General features: G+C 52.0%; 10 protein-coding genes across 10 annotated transcripts; 6 read left to right on the top strand and 4 right to left on the bottom strand.

Annotated features, from left to right (window-relative positions):
* Positions 1–185: 185 nt before the first annotated feature.
* ASPACDRAFT_52462 (spermidine synthase) lies at positions 186–1939 on the top strand (the record flags this gene model as incomplete). Its single annotated transcript, XM_020202620.1, has 3 exons — positions 186–1123; positions 1181–1475; positions 1538–1939. The coding sequence occupies 3 exons, from the start codon at positions 186–188 to the stop codon at positions 1937–1939; spliced, it is 1635 nt and encodes a 544-aa protein (XP_020056238.1).
* A 398-nt stretch (positions 1940–2337) lies between these two features.
* ASPACDRAFT_119752 (dynein family protein) lies at positions 2338–5178 on the bottom strand. Its single transcript, XM_020196274.1, has 6 exons — positions 4636–5178; positions 4358–4522; positions 3874–4256; positions 3715–3808; positions 3043–3662; positions 2338–2964 (listed from the first exon to the last, which is right to left on the bottom strand). Exons 1-6 carry the CDS (start codon positions 4691–4693, stop codon positions 2815–2817), a joined length of 1470 nt encoding a protein of 489 aa, XP_020056237.1. The 5' UTR covers positions 4694–5178; the 3' UTR covers positions 2338–2814.
* A 245-nt stretch (positions 5179–5423) lies between these two features.
* On the top strand, positions 5424–6394 carry ASPACDRAFT_43530 (uncharacterized protein; the record flags this gene model as incomplete). The annotated part of the gene is made up of 3 exons (XM_020201274.1): positions 5424–5479; positions 5549–6190; positions 6220–6394. The coding sequence occupies 3 exons, from the start codon at positions 5424–5426 to the stop codon at positions 6392–6394; spliced, it is 873 nt and encodes a 290-aa protein (XP_020056236.1).
* Positions 6395–6725: 331 nt separating this feature from the next.
* ASPACDRAFT_28711 (phosphatidylinositol-3,5-bisphosphate binding protein HSV2) lies at positions 6726–8152 on the bottom strand (the record flags this gene model as incomplete). Its single annotated transcript, XM_020199587.1, has 4 exons — positions 6726–7205; positions 7275–7631; positions 7731–7828; positions 8044–8152. 4 exons carry the CDS (start codon positions 8150–8152, stop codon positions 6726–6728), a joined length of 1044 nt encoding a protein of 347 aa, XP_020056235.1.
* Positions 8153–8586: 434 nt separating this feature from the next.
* Positions 8587–10144, bottom strand: ASPACDRAFT_119748 (HpcH/HpaI aldolase family protein). Its single transcript, XM_020196273.1, has 6 exons — positions 9935–10144; positions 9679–9799; positions 9495–9623; positions 9193–9418; positions 9021–9137; positions 8587–8961 (listed from the first exon to the last, which is right to left on the bottom strand). The coding sequence occupies exons 1-6, from the start codon at positions 10003–10005 to the stop codon at positions 8798–8800; spliced, it is 828 nt and encodes a 275-aa protein (XP_020056234.1). The 5' UTR covers positions 10006–10144; the 3' UTR covers positions 8587–8797.
* A 1489-nt stretch (positions 10145–11633) lies between these two features.
* ASPACDRAFT_43527 (T6SS phospholipase effector Tle1-like catalytic domain-containing protein) lies at positions 11634–13409 on the top strand (the record flags this gene model as incomplete). Its single annotated transcript, XM_020201273.1, has 4 exons — positions 11634–11714; positions 12032–12638; positions 12748–12881; positions 12999–13409. The coding sequence occupies 4 exons, from the start codon at positions 11634–11636 to the stop codon at positions 13407–13409; spliced, it is 1233 nt and encodes a 410-aa protein (XP_020056233.1).
* Positions 13410–14689: 1280 nt separating this feature from the next.
* Positions 14690–16257, top strand: aspA (putative septin AspA; the record flags this gene model as incomplete). Its single annotated transcript, XM_020201272.1, has 6 exons — positions 14690–14710; positions 14888–14963; positions 15033–15149; positions 15207–15298; positions 15381–15955; positions 16020–16257. 6 exons carry the CDS (start codon positions 14690–14692, stop codon positions 16255–16257), a joined length of 1119 nt encoding a protein of 372 aa, XP_020056232.1.
* A 2222-nt stretch (positions 16258–18479) lies between these two features.
* On the bottom strand, positions 18480–22272 carry rom2 (putative Rho guanyl nucleotide exchange factor (Rom2); the record flags this gene model as incomplete). Its single annotated transcript, XM_020199618.1, has 4 exons — positions 18480–18557; positions 18613–19044; positions 19109–19539; positions 19608–22272. The coding sequence occupies 4 exons, from the start codon at positions 22270–22272 to the stop codon at positions 18480–18482; spliced, it is 3606 nt and encodes a 1201-aa protein (XP_020056231.1).
* A 1285-nt stretch (positions 22273–23557) lies between these two features.
* Positions 23558–24977, top strand: ASPACDRAFT_78816 (V-type proton ATPase proteolipid subunit). The gene is made up of 8 exons (XM_020205273.1): positions 23558–23755; positions 23871–23888; positions 23952–23964; positions 24032–24114; positions 24170–24282; positions 24338–24422; positions 24482–24567; positions 24624–24977. Exons 1-8 carry the CDS (start codon positions 23708–23710, stop codon positions 24664–24666), a joined length of 489 nt encoding a protein of 162 aa, XP_020056230.1. The 5' UTR covers positions 23558–23707; the 3' UTR covers positions 24667–24977.
* Positions 24978–25434: 457 nt separating this feature from the next.
* Positions 25435–26875, top strand: ASPACDRAFT_28809 (cAMP-dependent protein kinase; the record flags this gene model as incomplete). Its single annotated transcript, XM_020199590.1, has 4 exons — positions 25435–25687; positions 25755–25847; positions 25922–26046; positions 26156–26875. 4 exons carry the CDS (start codon positions 25435–25437, stop codon positions 26873–26875), a joined length of 1191 nt encoding a protein of 396 aa, XP_020056229.1.
* Between the last annotated feature and the right edge of the window lie 413 nt (positions 26876–27288).

Genomic DNA, 27288 nt, shown 5'->3' with positions numbered 1-27288 from the left:
CCGGGGGGGGGTCCACAGTCTGCCCCTGCTCCCCCAAAGAAAAAAGTGACAGCTCAAAATGGACTTCATTGAACTAACAAGTACCTTCAGGAAAGCTCCCTGGCCAAAAGAATCACTCTGGTCAGCTTGAAGTTCACTAAGAACGTGTTGTGCTGGCAAATCCCGTCATCTCAGAAACGGACACCATGTCTTCTCTTGGTGCCCTGTGGCAAAAACCCACCACCAGGCAGCTGGTGACCGGTGCAGCACTGCTGGTGCTCACCGCGTTCTACTCGCCTTTGACGGTTCTGACTTTGGCCCCTGTCTATGGTACTCACGGTACACACGTTTTCCATGCCTATGGAGTTGCCATTGTGGCCGCTGTGGGATGGTTCATGAAGGATCACATCCAGCGACTCTCCGGCCGGAAGGCGGTCTACTTCATTCCAGTCGTGGCCTTCTGGATTCCCACCATTCAGACCTTCCTATTCTCGTCGAGCTCTGTTCTGGGAAATCCTGTCGGCCCCATCTTCACCGAGATAGCTGCCTACTATCCATTGGTCATCCTCTCTGTCGCCTGTGCAGGCAAGCTGGTGCAGGCAGGTCTGGATCTAGGCCGCCACGGTGAAGCCGTTGCCGAGCACGTTCCGCTCCTCTCCACCTATGTCATCTACAAGGTTGGAGAGAAGATCGCCAAGGCATTTTTGGGTAAGTTCATCGGGTCGACCATCTTCTTCAGCCGCGCCGGCTTGCAATTCTTGCTGCCCGCCTTGTACTCTGCCGTCATCCCCTCCAAATTCCTGCTCTTCGCAGTCCCCTCCCTGCTCCTCTCAGCCACCTCCAACGTGCATCTCAGCGACGGAGCCCTAAACTCGTACTTGAACGATGAGGGCTTCGCGCTGGTTGCCCGTCAGGATTCCAACACCGGCTACATCTCGGTGCTCGATAACCTGAACGATGGTTTCCGAGTCATGCGATGCGACCACAGCCTGCTGGGAGGCCAGTGGACCAGAATGCCGCGCGGCTACAGCCCTGCCACCTTGGACCCGATCTACGCTGTCTTCACCATGCTGGAATCCGTCCGCCTCGTGGAGACCGACCACGGCGAGCCTCGCGTGGACGCCGACAGCAAGGCACTCGTCATGTAAGCACAAGAACCCTGCAAGCTCCACACCCATAAGGCTAATCCGTACATACAAAGCGGTCTCGGTGTTGGAACCACGCCTTCAGCGCTGATCGAGCACGGCATTGAGACCACCATCGTGGAAATCGACCCCGTCGTGCACCAGTTCGCATTGGAATACTTCCACCTCCCCTCGAACCATATCGCCGTCATTGAAGACGCCACCACATTCGTGGAGCGCTCTCCCCCGGCGCAGTATGATTACATCGTCCACGACGTCTTCACCGGCGGCGCTGAGCCCCTCGAGCTCTTCACCATCGAATTCATCGAGAAACTCGCCTCCCTTCTTAAAGACGACGGCGTCATTGCCCTTGTACAAACCCCCTTGCCAAAAAAAGAAAGAAAAAAACCACCGCGCAAAGCTAACACCAACAGAACTACGCCGGCGACATCACCCTCTACCCCGCGGCCCTGACCATCCGCACCGTCCGCGCCGTCTTCCCGACCTGCCGCATCTTCCGCGAGGCGGCCGAGAACGACGACCTTAACAACGACTTCACCAACATGATCATCATCTGCAAGAAGAGCGCCGCCACCCCGCTGCGCTTCCGCCAGCCCACCGCCAACGACTACCTGGGCAGCAAATTCCGCGAGACCCACCTGCTCCCCCGCCACGAGGTCGACCCCGCCCGCTTCGAGGTCATCCCGCCCAACGGCCGCCGCCTGCTGACGGCCCGCGAGTCCCACCTCCTGCACAAGTACCAGGATCGCTCCGCCCTCGAGCACTGGCAGATCATGCGCACCGTGCTGCCGGATCTGGTGTGGGAGTATTGGTGATTTAGTCTCCCTGCAAGGTCCAGGGAGGTTTCCCCAAAGCTTCGGCATTTTTGGAATAGGGACACACACTCCCCCTTCCCACCTTTTCTTGCACAATGTATTTATATTCATAGGTGCTTTGTGTGCTCACAGATACAAAACTCTGGGCGTAGTCGTGTAATAATATCTGGCATCTTGTTCTAATAAATTGCCTGTGATTGTGCACCCCGTTGCTTATGGTTCTCAACATTCATGACTTCTTTCGCATTGCAAACTATAGAGATGAGAATTGACTCCATCTACAAACACAAACACTAAAACATTCGGCACAACAATCTTCAATTGGTATCCATATCCACAACAGAGTAAACTGAAACTGAAACTCCAGAACTGCGCTAATGAATTTATATCATTCAAATGTGACAATGGGGACTCGGAAAGGGAAGGGGGGGGGCGGGGAGCCATAAACAAAAACAAGGTCGACTACGTAGAGTCGAATCCCTTCGCCCCCAGAATCTCTCCTCCCTGGTTTTCCCCGTTCTTCAGGTTTCTGTTCCACCCCGAAACCCCCAGAGAATTACCTAGTACTACCTCTATGACTCTCCATTCAAGTCCAGTATCCCATCCCCAAAGCCAATCTGGTATCACGAAACAAAGCAGAGATCTCCCGGGATGCGATGCAAGAAGTTGCAACTCCAGTGAGCCTCGCATAGCCCTCAGCAGGAAGCAAAAGGCCGTTATCATACCCGGAAGACTAATCTCAATATGTACTGGGTGGGTAGGTGTAGGTAGAGGGACGGGGGAGAAATAAATATTATTACAGGTTCGAAAACTTCGTCATTGGGACAAAAAAAAGGTTCGCGCTGCTGCTGCTGCCACGCCCCTCTAGAAGGGCTTCAGGCCGATGGACTTCCGCGGGGACTGCCGGTGGTGCCGGGTTTCTTGACGAGACCAGCGAAGAAGTTGGCCAGCGCTTGATTGTGCGCTTTCTCGTCGCCGGTGGCAGAGGGGGTTTCTTTTTTCTGGGATCGGCTCGCTTCTCGTTCCTGTAGATTGCATAGGGGTTAGGCGACTGGCTGGTTTTTGGGGTGGGTTTCATTGGGAATCATGATATTTTCACTAACCTTGAGCTTGCGGAGCATGTCATCCGCGTCGACTTGGATACCACCCATGTTGAACTGTACAGGACCAATATGCTCGTTGACCCGGCCGTTGTCGTCCAGCGGGGACATCTCCAGCTGCGGTACCTGCTTCGCTGTGCGGTCCTTCTCATCTTCCAACTTGAGCTGCTCCAGAACCTCGAGTTGTTTTGTGAGGAAGGTTTGCATATCGGACGTGTCAACCTCAATTTTAGTCCCGTTCGCTTGGCCTCCGGGGTGAGCCATCGACGTGTCCCGCTTGGGGTCCTTGATCGTCTGTTCGAAGATAGCGACCGCGCTCGTGCCGTCGTCGGCCGCCTCATCATCCAGGTCGCCGGCACTGGCGCCGTTGGTGATCGGCTCCGGGGGGTCCTGGATCTCGATGGACCAGGCGGTTGAGACGCCATCCATATCGAATCCTTCGCGGATGATCCGGATCTTGCCCCACGAATCCCAATTCGACGGGACGAGGATCTTATCCCGGTCGATGACGTTGTGTTTGAATGATTGCCGTTTCAGTAATGAGTGGATGCCGAGGGATGAGTGTAATAAGCTTTGGAGGGAGTTGGCGAGGAATGGTGTGGTGTAGATAAGCGACGCGCCATCTGTGATCAATTAGAACTCGCAGGCCGAATCGAGGGATGGCAAATTGCATACGCTTCAAGAGCAATGTTCTCATGAATTGGAGAATGAAGTCGAACTCCTCTTCGTGCCAGCCGTGGTCTTTCTCCAGCTTCTCGATCTTGTCGGCCTGGTTGATTCAAACAAGAGCATCGTTAGTTGTTGACCTCCCCCTAAAGCATCGGACCAGCTTACCCCTTGACACACAACACACATGGGTATACCGAGCCCTTCATCCCATTCGCCAGGGCCGACAGGTATCGTCACGGGGCCACCGGAGCTCGTCAGACCCTGCGCGCCGGCCGAGCTAACGTCCATGCCCCGTTTCCGATCCCTCCACTCGGTCATGTTCTCCTCCATGACGATCTTCGTCTCATCGTCGAGCGATATGAGGACATGTCTCAGAAGGCGCACCCACTCGCGCAGTCGACGCACCCAGGTCCAAGGGTCCGACCAGTCCAGCAGGATCACAACCAAGGTTTCCGGCACCGATTGTGCAGTCAGAAGCGGCTTGAGGAGGGGCGCAAAGGAGAGGGAGGGCTCAGAAAGTAGGTATGCGGACACACGCGCCAGAATATCTTTCGTATAGAGCAGGCCCTCATTAGCATACGACTGCGGCAAAAGAAGGAAAGGACCCGCGGGGAGCTGGCAATCCACCGGGAGTAACTCAAATAAATACCTTCGTGATCAGCGTCCAGCACATCTTGGTAAGTATATCCTAAGGCGAACTGGTTGGCCACCGGCGGTACTCGCCCTTTTCGCCGGTCATTTGACGACAAGCTGGGATCTGAAGCGTCGGCGGATAGAGTGTCGAGGAACTCTCTTTGGGTCTCAGGCGTGCCACCTAGATTGTAGTTTCCGCATAATCAGCATTGACCGACAGATGGATTGGGGCGGAAACACGGCCAACGGGTGCGGGCGCAGTACTGGAGGGGAGTTTGAGAGAGGGGTGCAAACCTAGGATTAAAAGGTTCTTCTCGGGAAGTCGCTTTCCATTTGCGACGCTATCCAGCATAGAAGACCAGATATTTTTCTTGGTGCCATCTTTGCTCGACGGCCGACTGTTGTTGCTGTCGGTCCCGAATCGGGACCCTGTATTCTGGCTCGACGCTAACATTGTCTATCCAATTTCGACCATGCTCAGCTGGCGCAGCTCATTCCAGGTCAGATCGAGGCAAGTATCTTTGGAGGGAGGAGTCGGATAAGACGCGTTGATTGCGAAAACTTCGTGAGGATAGGTGGGAGTGTTTATCGGTAACCACACTGGAGTGTCAGGGGAATCTGGCGTTGGCCGCGCAGATCTCGGATGGCGGGGGAGGACCACAAAACAGCCCAGACGTTGTGCTCGCTCGCTCGCTCAAAAAAGACAGGATCGGACCGAAAGTTTGAAGAGTGCGGTATTTTTGCCACGGGTCGCAGAGTGTCTTGGTGGTTTATCGTGTGTGTTGGTGTATGAGACTGAATCGAGCGGTGGAGGAACTGACTGCGGTTTGCCTATTCTTTTCTAGCTTGTAAACAATTAAAGCCATAGGTTTGGGACCGTCTTCTGCGGGTGGGGACCTTCACTTCCCGCGGTCAAGCCCGTGATTTCGAACTTCCGCTTGCTGCAACTCCAAGAAAGCAAGAAAGCAAGACCAGCAGCCCTTCTCTATCCTCGTCACCTCACCCTCTACTTTCGCAATAATTCCTTTATACATGTATATTTTGATCTAGATCTCACAGCTTTTCTTACCTGCACTTGAAGCATGAATAACATCCGCCAAGTTCAAGCGCTGAACAAGCGCGAGCTTGAAAATGCCGTGTAAGTTGCCCCTTCTACCTACACCCCGGGTTTCCTTCCTCGTCATTGTCGCTGATTAGGTGCTCTCAGACCCCCAGAAGCCTCCTGGCACGCTGACTATCGCGACACCGCCTATATCTACATCGGAGGACTGCCTTTCGACCTGTCCGAGGGCGACATCCTCACGATCTTCTCGCAGTACGGCGAGCCGGTCCACATCAACCTCATCCGCGACAAGGACACCGGGAAGAGCCGGGGTTTCGCATTCCTCAAGTACGAGGATCAACGCAGCACGGATCTCGCGGTCGATAACCTGGGCGGTGCCACCGTGTTAGGGCGGGTCCTGCGCGTGGACCACACGCGCTACAAGCGACGGGATGACGAGGAGGAGACGGACAACGTCGCGAGACTCATGGGGGAGGATACGGCCGGTGGAAAGGCCGTCGATGATCGAGATACCGATGACGAGCGGACGACAAGACGGAAGCGACGCACCAGCGAACCACGAGAAGAGGAGGCCCGCAGACGCCCGAAGCTCAAGGAGGAACTCGAGTTGGAGGAGCTGATCAGGACCCATGACGAGGAGGATCCGATGAAGGAGTTCCTCATCGAGGAGAAGAAGGAAGAGGTGGCGCGTGCGCTGGAGAGGACACGAGCGATTGAGAAGAAATCCTCGCGCAGGCGAGACAGCCGCGAGAGATCGAGCCGTCACCACCGTTCTCACCGTCGCCGGTATGATGACGACCGTTCCCGCTCGCGAGAAAGGAGGCCTCGGGATCGCCGATCGCCCGCGAGGGAATCTCGATCGCACAGAGACCGCCGCTCGACGTCCAGGAGAAGAGACAGATCCTACAGAAACAGAACGCCGGTCGCGTCCAGATCACCCGAGCCGAGGCGCAACAGGGACCGAGAAGACCGTTATCGTTAGATGTCTAAAGCAAGGCTGTCTAATTATAAATTATGCTACTCAAAAAGGTCAAGCCTCTATCCAAAGCAATCAAAACGCCACCAAGCAAGTGCCAGGAGCACTGCGCTCGCACCTCGATAGCCAACTTCTGTCACTCGACATGGGCTTCACCAGCAAAATCAGTTGATCCGCCTTACGATATCCAATCCGCGAACGCATTGTTGGGTCGATCCTTGAGAATTCTCTGCAGTGTGGGGGCCTGCAACGGAGATGGTGACTGTATGGCCACACCACAAAAAGACCAGACCACGAATGTCGTTGATGATGGAGCTCTCAGCAAACCGGGCGGACACATCCCCCTTAGCCCCCTCCTAGGTACCTCTTCCAGCCCGTTCTGTTACAATAGAGTCTGCCGTCATCGCCTTCGTGAAGGACAAATTTCTCCCATCGCCCATCCCTACCCGAGCCAATCACGAGGATGGTCCTATCATCGAGCCAGCCGATCTTCCCTTTGGACGGTTTCCCAAGTGAATTCCCTAGGGGTGGAGGGTTATAGGCTGACTCGGATGACTGTTCGTTGCCTATCTCAAAATGTGCAGTGGCAGATGAATAAATGTCAGAGAAGAACCCCGGGAGCATGGGAACCTTTGACAAGAATCCCCACTTTGATTCAGTTTTGGGCACTGGAAAGACATGCAGAGTCGATTTATCGGACGTCACGGCGAACAGCGTATTTGAAGGTGATATAGCAATCGAAAATACATCTGCTTCATCAAGACCCCGGCGTACCTCGGTTATCCTCGTGCAGTTACTGGTAGAATAAATCCGGACCATAGTGCCCTAAGAAAGACGTAAGTTACCATCAAATCATAGCCTGATGTACATGGGCAAAGGCTCGGGTGCTCTTACCCTCTTGCTCGCCGTGGCCAAAAGCGCGCCATCCGAGCTCAGAGTCATGGCCCGCAGCGGGTGCGCGTGTGCTGGGATGATGCTCACGTTCCCGGTCTCAAGCTCGACCAGCTGGACTTGCCCGAGAGATCGGCCGGGAAAAGCAAGTAGCTTCTCCCCCAGGCAAACCAGACCCAGAGGGTTGTCCACTGTTTCAAAGACCGAGAGCTTCCGCGGAGGGATCGAGAAGGCAAAGACATGGACACTGTTCAGCAGCGCGACGACTATGTGCGACTTGGACAGGCGGACGCCCAAGACCGAGGTGCGGAATTCGAGGGTGATGGCGGCTTTCTGCTTGGCGTCGTCCCAGATCACCAGCTAGACACGAAACCATCGTCGTCAGTACATAGCTTCACTGCATCACAAACCAAACACGTCGAGGAAGGAGAGAGGAAGGAGGGAGATTCCGTGGCGCACCTTATTCTGAGGGAACTTCGGTTGTCTTCCTCCGCCGGTGATCGCGAGGTATTTCGACTGGCCGAGCATGGTAACCAGACCAATTCCGGCATTGAAATCTGTAGGGATGTTCAAAAAGCAGTCGTTAGCAACCCGGACTAGAGATTCAGATAGAGAATAAAAAAGAGAAAAGAAGTTTTGACAAGTACCTCTTGAAACTGTAAGCTCACATGGATCGGTTTTGAAGACTGTTTTGTTCGGTGGTTAGCTTGGCTGCTGTTCCCGATAAGAAAGCCCACGACGGAAGAGCAAGCACATGTGAGTGACCACTGACCACAAAAGCCGGTGTCCAGGCCTACGGCGAAACATGTGTTGTCGTTATTGAATGAGGCCGACAGTGAGTACGGCCCCACCGACTCATCGATGACTTGGCGAGTGTTCATCCTGGCAACCGAGGAAGGAGGCCATTAGCGCTGGGCAGGATGGGGATAGAGTCAACTAGGTATAATTGCTGGAATTCCGGGGAAGGCCAGAAGCAGATGATCGGCCGCCGGATGGGCGCTGACCTCATCGCAGCCGCCTAGCTAATGTCGTTGCCGCCTTGTAGATAAGGCCAGGGGAAAGTGTCACAGTGCTGGGCCATTGTTGCCTGTAATGCATGTTAATTAGCATCGTGGCTGGTAAACGGAGTAAATGATGCTTAGAAGGTATACTTTGCAATTTGATATCGCGCAGAGATCATCTTGCATCAAAGAATGGCACAAACGGGCGTTGCAATATTTATGCCTGAGGCATCAATAACGCTCTCAGGCATGGATGATGTAATAGGCGAATGATAACTAGTTGACTTACGTGGTAGGAATATCTGTCTGAGCATGACAATTCATTTCGGTACATGAGATTATATCTAAGTCTCCTAATACTTGACTATAGTCAACGACACTTCATCATGTGTTTGTGGAGGCTAGCATGTTTCTTTCAGTCCAGTCCCGAGGGAAAATGTCTCATTCAACCAAGTTGTTTGTTGCGCGAAGTTGTTCATGTACAAATAAGAAAGTTCTATCATAAGAAGTTCATGGCCAAGTCCTCTAGTACCCTGACCCCGAGGTTTTGGAGCCGTCAATCTCTTTCTGGCCGCTAGCAATGTCCAACTCGTTCTGCATTGCGTCACCTATTAGTCCAACGTCGGTAATAACAGACACCATATCAAATCCTTGCTCTATACGAGCCCGAGCGTCGGCACCGCCGGTACCTATTCCTGTCAACATGTCTCGAAACTTATAAGACCCAGAAGCGAAGGGGGGAACGTACAGAAGATCGCCGCCCTCTTTCCGGCAGCCTTGGTAGCAGCCAAGATGCGTTTGATAGCAGCCTCATGCTCCTCGCCGCCTCTAGTGACGTTCAATTGCTTGGCAAGATCAAAAGGTCCTGCGATGCACAAGTCAGCACCCGGCAATCTACACGGGCTCTGTTCTTAACATACCGATCAGAATGCCGTCCAGCCCGTCAACGCGAGCGATCTCCTCCACATTCTCCACACCGGACTTAGACTCGATCTGCACCATAACTATGATTCCATCCTGCGAGACCGCTTCGTAGTCATCGCCAGGCAGTACGCTCGGAAATGAGTGAGTGGCGAACAGCGGTCCGAAGCCACGGGTTCCCAGTGGTGGGTACTTTGAGAACTTGACAATGTTGGCGGCGTCGGCCTAGAAACAAAGAAGTTTTAGTACGGCTGTGCGCCACAGACTCGGAACGTCACGAGGGATCATGCATTGCACGTACTGCGGTGTGGCACATGGGTGTGAGGATGCCGTGAGCACCGGCATCAAGGGCTCGTTTGATCATCCATTCCTCACCCCAGGGGATTCTGATGATGGGGACAGCTCCTTCCGAAGCAACAGCATTGGTGAGCTAAATCAGCCGTCGTTAGTGCGCTGAGCCTGAGTTGATAATGAAGAGGCCATACGTCATAGTAATCTCTATCCGTGATCAATCCATGCTCTGCGTCAATGAGAACCCAGCTGAATCTGGACTTTTCTGTGAAGGAACGATGAAGAATGGTTTTGGCGAGGGGAGCGCTGGGGAATCTAAGAACGATAAAAGAGCAGCGTTAGTCATTGAGCGCATTTCAGGAGTACGTGCGGTTTGGCCGTTGGGAAGTACCATCACAGAGGGTAGGCTCGAGGAGATGAGGTGAGGGGCAATGAGGGGTAGCAACATACGTGAGCCAGAAGCCGTGTGCCACTACGGACTGGTCGCGGAGATTCCGGGGGTCGGCAACTTTGGAGGCCATTTTGTTGCTTTATGTTGTGAAGCTTGAATGATCTAAGCTGTGATATGAGATTATGCTGGAAATTTTTCTGAGGGGACTCGCCCGGGATGAGGTCAATGGAGACAATTTAAACACTTATACAGCTCGGTGCATGTCCGACCCGAAGAGGTGTTATCCGCAGTTTAATCCGGGGCCACCCCCACGTTTCCTGGATTAGTTTCCGTCTCCCCCGGCCTAAAGATGTCCGAAGACGGGGGGTGAGACAGGGGGTGGTTTTCATGACCCATAAAGTCAATTGGCAGTCAACCTCTCAAGGCTGGCCTTCGGCAAGATATATGGTTTCCTCAAGTAGTGAGATACGAGTACCTTGTACGTGCATATGGTAAAGCGACTGATCAATTCTATATTTTTTTTGAATAGTCGAGGATATCACCGGTGAGATGTCCGTGCTTTGGCGTCATCAATGGCAGTTTACTTGCTATTTCTGTGTTGCAGGCATTCTTTCGACTGAAAGTCGAATTATCAAATAAAGCCAACGCTGTATATGAATGTATTTTCTCGTACCCCTCCCCCCTCTGCAGTTTTCTGCATGACTTACCGCGCTAGCAGGGACTGATTGAGCCTTGGGTTTAAAGAGCGATTCGGCCCTCCAAGTCCCACGGGCCGAGCCGGACACTTCGCACCGACTCCCACTTTGATGCACACACACATGCACTCCCACAAACTCGTGATAAATCTACTAAAACTCTATGATTTCTAGCTGCTACTTCGGCATCATGACCTAGGGTCTGAGCGTCTACCCAAGTGACCTAGCTCCTATGATGAATTGACCGGGAGCGTGGAGTGGACTTGCCGAGCCGGCTGCATTTGCCGTGACGCGATAGCCTCGCTCGATTGATACATCAAATGTGGCTGTTCTCCTCAGCTAGCCGATGGTGCACACTGCGTTAGCTACGACTGAATTGTACCGCTACTCAGCATTCAGTATGCCTCAAGATCTAGACCCATCCCATAGCTTCGGAGCATCCGAGCGAAGAGGAACGCGAACTCACGCACATCTCTTCCGATCTGTGTCGATCGCCGCACTCGGCAGAGAAAAAAAATAAAGGACGAACCAGAGACACCAACTGCAGCTACGCCGCGTAGATCCATCTTTCAACTCGCTAACTAATAATACGATGGGGCGACTACATTTTCATATAAGATCTGCGCCACAACCCTCCCAAATGCTATTTAAGAGGCACTCCTCGAGATCTGCCTCCGAGGGACATCTCGTCAAATTCCGATTCTCCAGAACAGCTTGCCTCGAGAACCATGGGGGATCCCGCGCCTGAGTCCATCAGCATCGATAGGATCCATCAAATTGGGACGGAACCCTTTTTGCAAATTGGAACCACTACTGCGAAGGGACCGCTCTGTTCGCATCGACGGTCCGCCGAAGCGGCTAATTACCTGCTGTGATGGATCATGGCAGTCGTCCAACCATGGGCAGATGAACATCCCGTCTAATGTCGCAAGGCTCAGTCGTACCATCGCTCGCTGCGGACTTGCTGATGATAAGGGAGATGCCGTCCACCAGAGTGTCTACTATAACGCAGGCGTAGGCACCGGCACGATAAGAAGGACGACCAAACTGGTTGGCCAACACGATGGCTGGGATTCAGAAGACCTGGGAGGGCGCGTTCAGTCGCGGACTGGAGGAAAATGTCTGCGAAGGATACAACTTCTTGGTAAGTAGGAAAACCAGTATCGCAAGGCCCTGAGCTATCCTAACTTCATACGAGGTCAACAATTGTACCCCGGGGATGAGATCGACATCTTCGGTTTTTTCTGGGGTGCGTACACAGCCCGAGCCTTGGCCGGCCTGGTTTGCAATATGGTAATTTGCATGCCGGACATGACGATGACTGGTGGGCTATGTACGATGATTAAAAGAAAAGGTTGAATAGGCAGGACAACTTTGCCCTTGTCTGCGTCAACAAGCTCTCTAGGCACGTGGATAGACACGTGGAGTTGGGGCTCGAAAGGTGCTACCGCGGGATTGAAGTATGAGGATCGGTTTTACAAGAATGTCCCGATTGGGGTCATTGGTGTTTTCGATACAGTCGGCGCTCTAGGCTTGCCCAACAATACTTTGTATGATTTTACAAACTATAACAGTACTGAGCACGGCTTTCATGACACAGACGTGCAACCACAGCTTAAGCACGCCTTTCAAGCTCTGGCGCTAGATGATCATCGAGCACCGTTCAGCCCCACACTTTGGCACCTTCCGACCCGCAACACCACGACCAAGCTGATTCAGTGCTGGTGCCCGGGACGCCACATTCATATCGGAGGAGGTAGCGAGGAGACAGTGCAGCATGTGGGAGATCTGGAATCGATGGCGAGCTTGTCACTGACGTGGATGAACGACCGGGTTCGAGAGCACACGAACCTTCAATTCGAGTCATACGAGTTAACGCGTCTCTATCAAACATACATCAACACCGTCCTTGACCTATCGCAGCGCTCTTTCAAAAGATGGGACAAGGCACACATCTACAGCTATGCTAAGGGTGACGGCAAGAACTACGACGACGAAGCTGACCCCGACAATCGTACTGGCTATGGTGGCTGGGGTATGGGATCCCGACCCGACAGTATGACCTTCGGTATGAGCTTCGCATGCATCATCAATCGCACCTGGCCAGTACAAGCCGCTCAAGAAGAATGACAAGAACGAGTTGGTTGCTCCGAATCCGAATCTCTATTCTACCGAAGAATATATTCATCCCGTGGTTGCATATGCCCTGGGCAAACCGTACCGGGAGGTCAACCAAGGACCGGTGCTACGCTATCAGCCGGAAGCACTAAAGAATTTTACCCGCGTGAAAGACCCGAAGACCCAACCACCGGTAAAATCCAAGAAGGGATCTTCTGGAGAGGAATCTTCCCACCTAACGAGAAAGGTTACCTGAAGACCAAATGGGACTCCATATGGGGCGGATCTCAGCCGCCTGATGAACCGGAAGTCTTGCTCATTCCCCGATATGCCGTTGTCGGAAGATACAGATAGTAACCTGCTGAACGAAAGAGACTACACGCGGGCCGACTGGCTGGCGTTCTTGGCTCCAAGATTGTGGTTCCCTGAGCCGACTATAGATCACATCAACAAATATCTGAAGGAGCACAAGGAATCCAGGACTTTGATTGAGAGTTTGACAGAGCGCGAGACGGATTTACTCTATCACCTGACAGTCAAGGCCCAGTCTCAGCTCACTCGTGTCTGGCAGATGAGATCCGTGGCCTTTAAGCTGAGGCAGAAGATACCGTCGAAGGGAAATGAGGAGAATGTGAAGCTGATGCTCGACACGGGAGCTCGCACCAGGAATTCCTTGGCCCTGCTGGACCGAGGCGAGTTATATCCTGAAGAGGAGGCATGAGAGGCTGAAAATGTTGAGTTCGTCGGTAGTTGGTATGCAGGCTGAAATACAATGTCTTCCCCTCTGCAATTTTATGCTTCGCAGCTCAACATGGATCGGAAACTAGGTAGGCAGCTTTAAGAGCCGGTCCCTTTTCGAACACATTGGCTGTGTAGCGTGCCCCGTTGGTTCAATAAAGTGTGTAGAGAGTCAACATCAACCAGCAAAAGGCTTTATGCCTCAGGCAGCGAAAGAGCCCAAGGCCCCCCAAAGGCCCAACCCCCAAGGCATACGGCGGCCCACAGCGACCCACGGCGGCGATCGGAACTTTTGGTGGCCATAAACCCCTGAACTAAACCCAGCAATAATTTGATAGTCCGTCTGCAAAACAAAGACTGCCCACATTGGGCATCTGGATGCCAATTGAGGACTGACAAAACAGACCTGTCTCACGGTTCTGTCTGCTTGCAGTCAGGTACCGTGTCGCAGTTGCTGAACCATTGATTTCCAGTGGGTGCGAGATAGGAGTTGCATAGCCTGACAATAATTGATTATTGAAGATCCTTGAAGCCCCGGATCGGACAGGTCAATTATATAAGTATCATTTCGAGTACCACAGACAGATCTGTAAATGAGCAAGTGCCAGTAGTAAAACTAGCAAACTACGGATAGCAAACTAGCAAATCTGACCTCGGAGTGTACCTGGGGTGATCCATGGGTGAAGATGGATGGGGGTAGTGGAAAGAGCCACTGCACTGCACTTGAGCCCGGGTCGTACCAGAATTACCGTGGACCACTCTCAGACAGTCTGGAGAAGAAGACCTGGGATAGTGACGATTGGTTGGCCAGCCACTGGATGGAGAAAAGGGGAGTCCTGCGGGAGTGTAACTTTGGTATGCGTATGGTCATGGGACAAGACTGTGAGTGTATTAATGCCTGAGGAATCAATCTGTTGTGGCCTTACAACCCCCTTAAACCCACTAGTTAACGGCCAGTTTGACGGGGGCGGCGGCAGTGGGAAGGGAGACTAACTAAGAGTAAGTACAACGGGAAGACCATCTCCTCAGGGGAGAGAGAAGAGCAACAACCATCCCATCCCATCTCCATTCATTCTCCTTCTATCTTCCTTCCCTTCATCCTCCTCCTCCACTTCCCACGACCTTCCTTTACTTCATCTTTCTCCTCCGTCCACCCTTCCACTCGCTTGCTTAAACTCTTCCTCTAATTCTACTCTCTCCACCCTCATCTTCCTTTCTTTCTTTGTTTCTCCCTTCCCCCCCACCTCCCTTCTTTAGCCCACCATGTCTTCCTCATTCAGCGCGGTAAGTTGTTATCCTTCCCCTTTCTATGCCGGCCGCTCGAATTGCCTCACCCCCGCCATTACCACCACCACAACTACGCTCTTCCAATGGCTTAGGGGCACAGGTATTTTCGATCGTGTCAACTGCTTCAACTCTGCTCTGAGTCTTAACTGTGGTTAATTCGCCTCTAACTTCAAGCCCAAGCTCCGTCGCAAGAAAAACGTCAAGAAGGGTATCCAGTTCTGTCTGATGGTCTGTGGTGCCAGCGGAACCGGTACGTTTACAACCCGTGCAGCCACGCTCTCCAGTCCCCAAAATTGACCTCCCGTTTCGATCTCTCTAGGACGCACTACCTTCGTCAACACTCTCTGCGGAAAGAAGGTCCTGGAAGGAAAGGACGCCGACGATGCTGCCAACGCTCACATTGAGGAGGGTGTCCGCATCAAACCTGTCACAGTCGGTGAGTAGGCCACCACACTATGTGTTTCAACGCTGGAGCTAACGCACAGCTCGACAGAACTCGAATTGGACGATGAGGGCACCCGCATCTCCCTCACCGTTGTCGATACCCCCGGTTTCGGTGATCAGATTGACAACGAAGCAAGGCAGGTGGCCCTGGTTGCACACAATACCACTCCCTGTGCACGACTGACCGTTTCGCAGCTTCGGGGAAATCGTTGGATACCTCGAGCGCCAATACGATGATATTCTTGCCGAGGAGTCTCGGATCAAGCGTAACCCCCGTTTCAGGGACAACCGTGTCCATGTCCTCCTTTACTTCATCACACCCACCGGTCACGGTCTGCGTGAGCTCGACATCGAGCTGATGAAGCGCCTGTCGCCCCGTGTCAACGTCATCCCCGTCATCGGCAAGGCCGACTCCCTCACCCCCGCCGAATTGGCCGAATCGAAGAAGCTGATCATGGAGGATATCGAGCACTACCGCATCCCTGTTTACAACTTCCCTTACGACATCGAGGAAGACGACGAAGATACCGTGGAGGAGAATGCCGAGCTGCGGGGTCTCATGCCATTCGCTATTGTGGGCTCCGATGAGTTGATTGAGATCGATGGCAAGAAGGTGCGTGCCAGGCAATATCCGTGGGGTGTTGTAGAGGTCGAAAACCCTCGTCACTCCGACTTCCTGGCCATTCGCAGCGCCCTTCTCCACAGCCACTTGGCCGATCTGAAGGAGATCACCCACGATTTCCTTTACGAAAACTACCGTACCGAGAAGCTCAGCAAGAGCGTGGACGGTGCTACTCCGTACGTATTCCTAGCCTTGGCATCATTCGTGCTATCCGTTCGCCGACTAATAGCTTCGCAACAGTACACAAGACTCTTCCATGAACCCCGAAGATCTGGCCTCCCAGTCCGTTAGGTTGAAGGAGGAGCAGCTCCGCCGTGAGGAGGAGAAGCTCCGTGAGATCGAGCTGAAGGTGCAGCGTGAGATTGCTGAGAAGCGTCAGGAATTGTTGGCTCGCGAAAGCCAGCTGAGGGAAATCGAGGCCCGCATGGCACGGGAGGCCAGCCAGAGTCAGGTCGATGTCACCAATGGAGATGCCTAAACGAACATCGTCGAAATCCCTGGGACTCATGGAAAACGGTTTCCACATGATTGACATCTGACACCGTATGTGCCTTTGTAATGAGAACCGTGGCGCGGCAGTCGCAACTGTCTACGGGGTTAAGATTAGTCGGCCGTTTATTCACGTTAATAGCTTTTTTCTCTTTTTTTTTCCCCTCTTTTGCTTTCCTAATTTTTCTTTTGATCTGCAAGGGAAAAGGGAGGGCAAATGCAACGTTCCGTTTTAGTACGACGGTGACTGGGAACAAACAAATCCTCTCTGGCTTTTTTTCGCTCTCTCTTTTACCCTTCCCACCGCCACCAACCACCCCTCTGGGAATCATCCCAGACAGACAAGAACAAAGAAGAAGGGAAAAGGAACGGACATATTTTCGGCTGCAATCTCCAACCTTCCAACTTCACATCGTCTTTTGAAAGCCATCAATCATCTAACCCCCGTGTGCTGCAAGATGTCTGGAGTCAGAAGAATAGCATCATTTTTAATTACTCACAGTTATCACTGAGGAAAGCATTTGCATACAGTTTCAAATCTCTAACATTGCTTGTTGTTGTCCCTGGTTTTCTCGTTCCTCTTGATCATTACTCCTTTTTCTTTTCTTTTCTTCGTTTCTACTTCCCCTTCCCTCACATGAAACCCTGTCCCAGTGTCAGCAGCGCGCAGCAAGATTCCCTCTTTTGTCCGGTAGTTTCTCCTCTTTTATTTCCCCTCTTTCTTAGCTTATCATGTTTTGTCGTTATATTTGAGTTATTTGTATGTGAGTGAGTGTGTGTGTGCAACAAACAAACCCTACCAAACACCAACTAAACAGACAACCAAACAAACCAATCTCGTGGGTTCTTTTCCTAATCCGTACATGCCCTTACTCTACCATCAGGTTGTTCTCTCTCCATCCCACTGCATCATGTCTAGGGCTTGGCAAGGTGTAATTGGGTTTCACTCCGACTTGTAGGAAATAGATCGTAGATGTACCTCTCGCCACCACCTACCATGCGACTTCTTCTGATTCAAAGCAAATTCCATTCGATGGATTGGATAGGAGTTTGATATCACATGTCAACACAATCCGGAGGGGTTCCTAGCGACGAAATCGGGTGAAGGGGAAAGTCACGGGACCGAAGGTACTGTACTGTACATAAATATGTTGCGGTGTACTTTTTCCATCGCGACCACTGCCTATTCGTCCCAATTTTATGGGTAGTGTGTCGCCATGCTTATACTGTTTATGAGTGTGGATTTAGTGATTGATCCTAGTGCATCGACGTAATACGGGGAGACCAAATTTGGTGAATAGAAGATATTATGTTATTGAGTGGGTGGGTGCGTGGTGTACAGTACTAGATCAATGCTTACTTTGCAGGCGGAGCGGAGGCGGAAGTGCTAAGTCAGCGGGCCCGGGAGGTTTGAGCTTTCAACTATAACTTATACCTCCTTTACTGCGCCACAGAAAGGGAGTGAGTGCAATTGTACTAGGTTCAAGGCTGGTACTTAGAAGGCTATCTTTTGCTCTTTCCCAGAGAAGAAGCCTACAACTGGTTCAAGGTTCATGAAAGGACCCTGACTATATAGGCGAGCTTACGCGTGTTGAGGAAATCGGAAGCCGCGAGGAAGAGAGCTACGTAACTACTCCCCCGGATCACAGCGAGTAGGACCACATCAGGATGAACAAGAAGCATGGAGTTCTTGACTAAGATGGATAAGATAGATGAGATGATAGAAAGAGAAAAGGAAAAAAGGTGCGAGAAGAATGAGAAAAATTGGGGGTAAAAGGCACAGGTGGTATTTGCGCTTCATTGTACACAAGTCGGGGTGAGAATTTGCGGGGTCGGATGCGGGTACGCCAAATCGACCAAGGGGTTGCGTACAAAGACAGGTAGATGGAGATGAATTGACATGGAGAGGTATTAGAGAAAGGAAAGGGGAGAAACAAAATTGAGAAAGAATCTCTGGCACTAGACCTCCTGAGAGTCAAGGGCAGCAAGAGATTCTGAAGGGAAAGGGGGAATGTGCTCAAGGTTAGTAACGCAGATGGATGAATGTATGCCCTCGCCGTTTTTGAGCCGACCGGGATGGTAAAAACAAAGGCCTTTCTAAGCGCAGCAAAAGAAGTGACACTTGGGACGAAAATAAAACATGACACTGTCTCTCCTCGCATCTTCTTCTTCCCTTCCACCCGTCTAGGTGGCTTTGAACTAATTGATGACTCAGTGTTGTGGCTTGTTCCAGAAATCCAAGCTGGCGACCACATCCTCTCCTGATTCATCTTCATAGGCATAAAGGATCTGTGACAAGGTAAGCAACTGCTCGAATCAAGTGACTGCTGGAGGCTCGACTTACTTCTCGGGTCGACGAATGCAACATGCGAATGTTCTTTCCAGTCATGATATGCACCAGCTCGCTCGTTTCAATATGACGGATTTCGATGAAATTGGGTTCGAAAGCGAGAATATAAGGTAAAGAAAGTGCAAATGCGTTCGGATTGCCCTCCCAGGAGATTCTCCAGTCAGCACGGGCACGCCATCCGTTGCGGTTGACGAAGAATGAGAAGTCGCTGTAGTTCAAGAGGAATTCGCCGTTCAAGCGTTCGATGTGGATCGGCTTCACATTCTCCTTGCGTGCAACGAAGTCAAGAGATGTATCCGCCTGATCGAGCAGAGACTGTGTTTCGGTGGTTTCGAGACTGACAACCTCAAAGCCTCGGGCACAGCCCACACATAGTGTTGAGCGAAGGAAATGGATCGAGGAAGACTCCGCAGGGATGTAGAATTCCTGTGAAACGCAAGTTTAGCTGCCAAGTCCGGATGACAAGAAAATCTGAAGTAAGGGCACGAACCTTGAAGAGCTTCAATGTGTCCTGTCCACTCTGGAACATCTTGCTGACAGCCGACTTCTTCTTACCCTTCGCCAGATTATCCATAGGCTCGTAAACCTTGATGGTGGTCGACAAAGCGGAGGTTTTGACGGAGCACACCAGATGACGTCCGAGTCCAATACCGGCCTTGAAGAAGTTCGCGTGACCTTGAATCTTCTTAGGTCGCTTCGCAATAGTGTTCTGGCCTTCATGAATCTCGAGCGCATCCATGGGGTAAGAGGATAGTGTCTTGTTCGACAGAACCAAAAGCAGTTGATACTCCTCCAATGTATCTATCTGAGTGACCTGACTGACATCAAGAACCCGCCGAGGTTTTGCTGACTTGTCCTTCGGCCAACGTTCGGAGAGATAGATACCGCTGTCGGTACCGTAGACCAATTTTCGACCTCCGTCTGCGTCAAAGCGAAGCGCGGTTAGCATATGAAAATGGGGATTTTGGCTGCGACAAGATAGAACATACCAATTGGAACAAGGCAATTAACACGGTTGACAGATGTGAAGAACTTCTCACAGAGAACTGTCTTGTTGTAGAAGTTGCTGTTGCGCTCCCTGAGCTTCCGCTGCTGTTCTTCTACCAATTCGATGAATTTCCGGCGCTGAGTGGTTGATGTAGCGTACAGAGTCTGCTCATAACCGCCCTTGCCAAGATGCCTGAAAGTGATAGGAAGGCCATCCTTAGTAGTGGGAGGATTTGCTGCAGCCTTGTTGGAGAGAAGACTGGACGACGGCCGTTTGGGAATTCCCACCTTGGGTATTACCTCATCCATCTGGGCAATGACCAACAGCTCTAGCGGAATAGGTTTCCGATACACGCGATACTCCTCACGCTTGTTGACAACCTTGATTCTGACCAAGAGAACTGCGTGATCGAAAAGATATGCGGTAACCTCGGAGCTGTCTGTTGGCGTTTTCTTGAACGCCATCTTCGATAACATCTGCCGGTTCTCTTCCGTCAACTTCAAATCCACGTAATCGCCAGGACCAAACTTCAGCGCAGCATTGAGCTGCACCAGGTTGAAGTGGTTCTCAGCCCTACCACTCTCTGCGTTGACACGAGACAGGAAATCCTTGATCAGAGCAATGGCTTTGGGGATATCTTGGCGGTCTGGGCTATCCTCGGCTGTGTTCTTGAAGACCTGCTCCAGTAGGAGTGGATATCTGGCGAGACGCGTGGTCGGCTTGGTCAGATAACCATTCAATTCGAGCTTGCGCGACTCCTTGAGACGTTCCGTTTCCTCCACGAATCTCGCAAATGCCGGGTTCGACGCTTTCTCCTTTTCGAATTCATATTTGCCGTACAGCTGATTGGCACCATATTTGATGAACGGATCGAATCGTGGCACGTGCTGAAGGAAAATATCACCGACTGTCTTGACAACATGGCTTTCCTTCTGTCGAGAATTTAAGGCCTCGCACAATCCACCGTTGACCTTCAGGACCTCCAAACAATTGCCAAAGACCGTTCGAATGAATTTCTCACGCCGATGCTCGGGAATAGGCGAGGTAGTTGCATTGCCCGCGGCCCGCAAGGGCCTCATCCAGAAGTCTCGCAGATACTCCAAATCCTTGACAAAGTCACGCTCTGTGTACATGATCTCGAAGATGATCTCCTGACGTTTCTTTTCGCGATCGTCAATACTGTCTGATACCTCCTTAGGAACCATATTGATCCAGAGTTTCTGATTGTCGTTGTCATCGTCATCGCCGTGCAGACTGCCCTTCGAAGCAGACGATCGTAGCCCAGGCTGCGGCTTCAGATTCAGCCTAGCCTGCTGTTCGAGCCTTCTGGGGCAGGCAATGGAATAGCACAGGCTATCCCGCGTACACGTCGGCGAATAGCATTCACTGAGCAGTGTGAACACACCATTGACCTCCGAGCTTGGCGCCTCTTCTCCCATTGTCTCCTTGAATTGGTAAATTTCGCCCTGCGCATCTCGGAGGCGATGGTCGTACGTCACATCGTGGAAAAACTTCTGCGCATCCAGCGCGCGGCCCAATAGCAGAGCCAGATTCCGATCATTGGTCTTGATGATGTGTGCAATTAGATCCACTGCGTGGGCACCGGTAAATGCGTTTTGATATGACAGTCCGTTCTTTTGTAGTTCTGCGAGTGTAATTCGCTCACGGAAAACATCGGCAACACGCGAGAGCAGAGCTGGATAAACCAACGGAACCTTACTCCGACGCGAGTTGCTTTGCGCAAGACCGGGCTGATTGCTTGGCTTCCCAGCCACAGTACTCTGCATGCTCATCGTTCGATCCGGCACGATGGTTGATGCCATCGACATGGAGCGCGAGTTTGTGGATCCATCGCTGGGTGGGCGAGGCGTACCATTAACATTCTGGGCGCTGGGTGGCTCAGGTGGGTAGCCATTGACTGGGGCCTGGCTAGGAGGTCCGGATGGTTGCCTCCTGGGTGGAATTACTCGCCCTGTGCTTGTTGTGTAGGCGTGATCTCGATCTGTCGGGTACGTGGTCAACGACATGGCGCGCTCGTTCGGATTCCTTTCAGGGACGGGTCGCCCTTGAGCTGTTATCGGAGCCGCCGCGGTGTACTGCTGCTGACGGATTGCATTGGCAGAAGTGTGATTGAAGCTGCTCAAAGAGGGTTGATACATTGGGGGACCACCCATCTTCGCCATTGACCGGGACCGGTTCGAGTCTGAGTTCAGGGCGGGATGGGCCGGCATTGTCCTAGTGTAGCCCTTTGGGTCTGGGTATTGTGGTCCAGTGTTCGGTCGTGAATCCAACCGTTGAGGCTGCGGATAAGCGGAGCGTCCGGGGTAGGGCCGTGCGGGGTGCTGTGAAGGCTGCTGGAAAGCTGGAGGTGCTGCGCTGCCGGAGTAGGTTTGGTAGTATCCGTTGGGAGCCCCCGATGGATAGCCATTCTGCATCTGGCGTGCGGGCGGTGGCGGACCTCTATGCATCTGTGGATGTGGGACGTGTGATGACATCGTGTGAGCTCGATCCTGAGAGAACTGGGGAGTCTGGGATGTCATCGTCTGCGAGCGTCCCGGTGGCGGAGCACCGCCAAAGATCTCGGAGTATGCAGCATCACGTTGAAAGGCAGAGGGGTGTCCGTAAGGCCGGTAATTCCGGCCTTGCTGGCCCCCTAAGTCAGCCATGGCGCCTTGTTGCTCCTCGCGCTCGTAATCGCAATGACTTAGGCTTTCGTATAGCGACACGGGTCAATCTGGTAGGTGCGACTCGAGGAGTTCAGGGGGGGGGGGTGGAAGGCGGAGGAATTCGTCTTAGTACAGGTAGGGTATCGAATCCGGTCGTAGAGAGCGTGCCGTTTGTCGCAATGAAAAAGATCGTTCCAAGTCGTGGAGATGGAGAAAAGGAGAAGAGGGCGGGTTTGGGAGGGGAAAAAGAAAAAAGAGGTCCTCCACGGGCGATAATTTATAAGCACGTAAGAAAGATAAAAATAAGACAAGAATAAAATGGCAAAAAGGAAATAGAGAAGATATCTAAACAGAGAAAGAAGCGCCCCGGTGTATCATGCCTCAACGAGCTTGGTGGTTGGAATAGGTTGACAGCCTGGGGAAAGGCGTCGAGACCGCGTGGTGTGTTGATGGTAATCGAGGTGCGCTTGGAGGAGCCTTGAGCGCAACGGCAAACCAGGACCCCTGGTTCATAGCCTCAGCATTCTCCCTCTAGCTGACGGGTGGATCGACACACAGTGCCTAGACAATGCAAATCCGAAGAGACTAGGCAGAGAGAGGATTAAGAGTGGGGAGGGAGGGAAGAAAGGAGGGGGGGGGGAGGGAGGAGGAGGAGGAGGGGAAGGGGAGAGAGAGTTAGGAAGAGGAGGAATCGGAAGGAAGAGAGGGGAGGGGGCAGGGAGTATGTACTGTAAGTTGAGTAGTGACGGGGGCGGAATTCGGGGGAGGAGTGAGTTATGAGGAGAGGGCAGTAATTAAGTGTATGCCCTGTAAGTTATGGGGGTATTAATGGTAGTTCGCGTGTAGGTGTGTTGATTTTAGTGAAGAATTGACCCATCCGGGTGTAGAAGAGAGCACAGCAATAGTACTGGCAGCACGGGAGGGGGGGGGAGGGGAGGGGAGGAGGAGTAGTGGTGATGGTGGGTGTGGATGTGGGTGTGGGAGTGGATTGTGAATGAAGAAGTTAGCAGTTTTAGTGGTACGGAGCACTGTTAACCAGAGGTTAACCAAAGGTTGACCAGAGAGTTGCCCAGTGGTTTGTTGGGTCAACCAGGCACATGTCAAGTCTTAACCTAGATGGGACTGACCAGTTGTTAGAGTACGGTGGCCCAAGCGGACAACTTCCGTCACCGGCACCTGGAGTTGGAACAACTGACCTTCTGTTGCCTCTACTTACTTGGTTCTCGGTTGACCTACAAATCACACCTTCGACCTCCGGTTCACGGCAAGACCTCTCAGTGTATTCATTCGAGCCACTTTCCGATCCCTTTTAGCTCATACTCAACTGGAATACGGTCTTCTTCCGCAAATCCTTACTCCGATCGCCTCCTAGCCACCCCGTTACTTGTCACCTTCCGTCGATTCCCAACCTTGCGGTGTCTCGCATCAGTTCACCATGGCGGACAGCGAGTTCTCTCCCAAGTTCGCTCCATTCTTCTCCTTTGTAAGTCGCTGCGAATCTTGAATCGACTCCTACGACACGGCATTCTTTCTGTGGCCTGCCCTGGCTGCTCCGGATACTTCGATGGTTATTTATAGCTACTGACATACACTTGCAGGCAGGAATTGCATCGGCTGTGAGTATCGCGTGAACAATACCCGTGACCTGTGACCGCCCACTAATGAGCACTGTGACAAAGATGATTTTCGGATGTATGTGAGCTTGGGTTTTCAAGGGAAGGATCGACTGGGGCCGGCGCATTGACTCACTTGATTACAGCATTGGGAGCAGCATATGGAACAGCCAAATCTGGAATCGGTATCGCCGGTGTGGGAACCTTCCGTCCTGATTTGATTATGAAGGCATGGAGAACCCCATCTACGGTTCCAGGATGAGCAGTCGAGCTGACCAATGCAGTCTTTGATCCCCGTCGTCATGTCCGGTATCATCGCCGTCTATGGCCTCGTCATCGCCGTCCTTATCGCCGGTGATATGGACCCTCCCCCGACCCGGAACATGAGTCTCTACACGTATGCTCGGCCTGCAAGCAATCACTATCAGAACGACAAACTAACGGCTATATAGTGGATTCATGCACTTGGCTTCTGGATTATCGGTTGGCCTCGCAGGCGTGGCTGCCGGATACACTATTGGAATTGTGGGAGATGCGGTAAGCGGCAGTCGAAGACTTGTGTGCTTACCTCGTGCAGCTACTGATAACTCTGGAAGGGCGTGCGTGCGTACATGCAACAATCGAGGGTTTATGTCGGCATGATTCTGATCCTCATTTTCGGCGAGGTTCTTGGTCTTTATGGGTAGGTTTTGGTGCAAGGACCGGTGGGAGAAATAGACAGTACGCTGACGGTAATAGTTTGATCGTTGGTCTTATCCTCAACTCGAAGAGCTCCGGTTAGAGGAGTTCGGCTGGTCGTGATCCCATTTCTCTGTTTCCGCACTTGTTGACCGTTTCCGCTCGGGTCAACCCCCTCCAACCTTAAATACGCCTCATGAACTCGAGTAGGACGCACTCTGGCGGTTTTACCAGACCGAAGCTTGAACCCGAATGCGTTAGATTTCACATGCACCCATGATATTCATAGTCAGTGGTGGCCTCAGATGGTGGCCTTGGGAGTGTGTGGCTTTGATGTACTAGTACTTGGTTTAGATGTCTAAACAGCAAGCATGCCATCCTCAAGATTATTTCTAGTCGACTGTATTAAAGGTTTTATTAACGATAAATTAGCATCATGAAGTAGTATGAGGATGTTTGTGGTAGTGATAGTGGTGGTGATAGTGGTGGTGGTGATGTCGAATTGCCCCGCCTGGCGGTAACGTCAGAGGCCTCTCTCTGTTGCCGTAGTAAAGCAGTAGTTAGATTACTTAGTGCTGCCGCATGGCTTCCCTCACCCAAAGAAGAAAGAAAGCAGAAAGCTCCCCGCCAAAACTTACTCTTTCTTCTTCTACTTACGTCTTCCCGCGCTGCGCCCGCTGCTCCAATCGATAATCCCACGGGGCAAATTCCATCATCTATTCCCCTCCCACTCCAATTTGCCTTTGTCGGTCGCTTATAGAAGGGGGACTGCAGCTGAAATAGCTCTTCCAATTTCAATTGCTGCCCCTCTTATCTCACTATCTCACTTACTCCCCGCGGCCATCCGCGATATGAAACTCTTGCCCTGCTCATGGCTGCAGGATTAGTCGACCCCTCACATCCTAACGAATTCCAAAGCGCATCCCCCCCCTCCCTCCGATCCGAAATGGCATCCGACGACATTCATCACAAGGAAAAGGACTTGGTGTCCTCGGTGCGACCGCCTCACCAGAGACGCCTGAGTCCCTTTGTTATCTCAGGCCGCCCGGAGGAGAAACAATTAGGCATCTCGACTCGTCGGCTGAATGTCAATGACTTCACGCTGCTGAAGACACTCGGTACCGGTAAGCTAAGCTTCATCGCTTGCGCGGCCTAACCGGTGTCTGACGGTGGCGGTGTCCTTGTCTTTAGGTACCTTTGCTCGTGTATGGCTCGTGCAGTTGAAGGAAGAGCAGCAGCGAAAGGATAAAGTCTACGCGCTCAAAATGCTCAGGAAAGCGGACGGTAATAATTCCCTTCTGATGTCTCAAATCGGATCAGTTTTGGAAGCTGATATTCATGTCTCTTGCCCTCTACAGTCATAAAGCTGAAACAAGTTGAGCATGTGCGCAACGAACGGAAGACTCTGGCGGACGTTTCCGGACATCCATTCGTAACCACATTAATAGCATCTTTCTCCGATGACCAACACCTCTACATGCTGGTATGGCTACTTACCCATGATACCTACACCCTCGAGTCTCAGTTTGGACCTTTTGAGATTTTGCGGAATGTTGTTTCTTATGCTATGGTGATCTCTGACAACATCATAGTTGGACTATTGCCCCGGAGGTGAAATTTTCAGTTACCTCAGGCGCGCACGTCGTTTCAACGAAAACACGTCCAAGTTCTACGCTGCTGAGATTGCATTGACGATCGAGTTTCTTCATGACGTCGAGGGTGTCGTCTATCGCGATCTGAAGCCTGAGAACATCCTTTTGGACGCGGATGGACACATCAAACTGGTTGACTTCGGCTTTGCAAAGCAAATCGCAGACCGCGAGACCTACACGCTGTGTGGCACGCCAGAATATCTTGCACCCGAAGTTATTCACAATAGCGGGCATGGTCTTGCGGTAGATTGGTGGGCTCTGGGGATTCTCATATATGAGTTCCTAGTAGGACAGCCTCCCTTCTGGGATCAGAATCCAATGCGCATCTACGAGCAGATTGTCGAGGGCCGCATTCGATACCCTTCAAATATGTCGCCCGCTGCGCAGAATATTATCTCCCTTCTTTGCAAGACTAATCCGACGGAGCGGTTAGGATACATCTCCGGGGGCTCTGCTCGAGTGAAAGCGCATCCTTTCTTTGAGAACATTAATTGGGATGACTTATGGTACCGTCGTATTAAGGGACCTATAATCCCACGAGTTGACCATCCTGCTGACACGGGCAATTTCGAGGAATATCCTGATCCGGACGAGCGGAACCAGACGCCTTATTCTGACGACATGAGGAACAAATATGAACCGCTGTTCGCTGATTTTTGAAAGATACCACAGTCTGAACCAGCTCTGTTTGTGTGAACCAGATCAGCTTTGACCTGCACCGTCATCCCTGAATCGGTGCATTTTGTGTTTCAGCACACACCTAGGCCACCCAGGTCTGCAGCCTCACTCCTTCGGCTTCTGTGCCCCTATGTCATAGACATGGCAATCACAATAATGCCCCAGGTGCCAAGTCCGGACCACTTGGTGCTCCAAACGGGGTCCAGTCTTGCTCCATGCACCCTGTTCTCATCCTACTAGATGAGTATGATCTTGGCAGCCCAACGCATCGCAATCACAATCGCAGCCCATGCCTCTGCCTTAAATCCTCATGACATGCCTTGGGACTTTCGCAATTGAAGATCATCTTTCCAGGTTCTAATTTGACCAGAATCATGAATAACGGCGCAGCGCAT

The sequence above is a fragment of the Aspergillus aculeatus genome, assembly GCF_001890905.1.
Source record: "Aspergillus aculeatus ATCC 16872 unplaced genomic scaffold ASPACscaffold_8, whole genome shotgun sequence".
NCBI classification, from domain to species: domain Eukaryota; kingdom Fungi; phylum Ascomycota; class Eurotiomycetes; order Eurotiales; family Aspergillaceae; genus Aspergillus; species Aspergillus aculeatus.
Note: the sequence above shows the minus strand (reverse complement) of the source record. Positions and strands in the feature narration are given on the sequence as shown.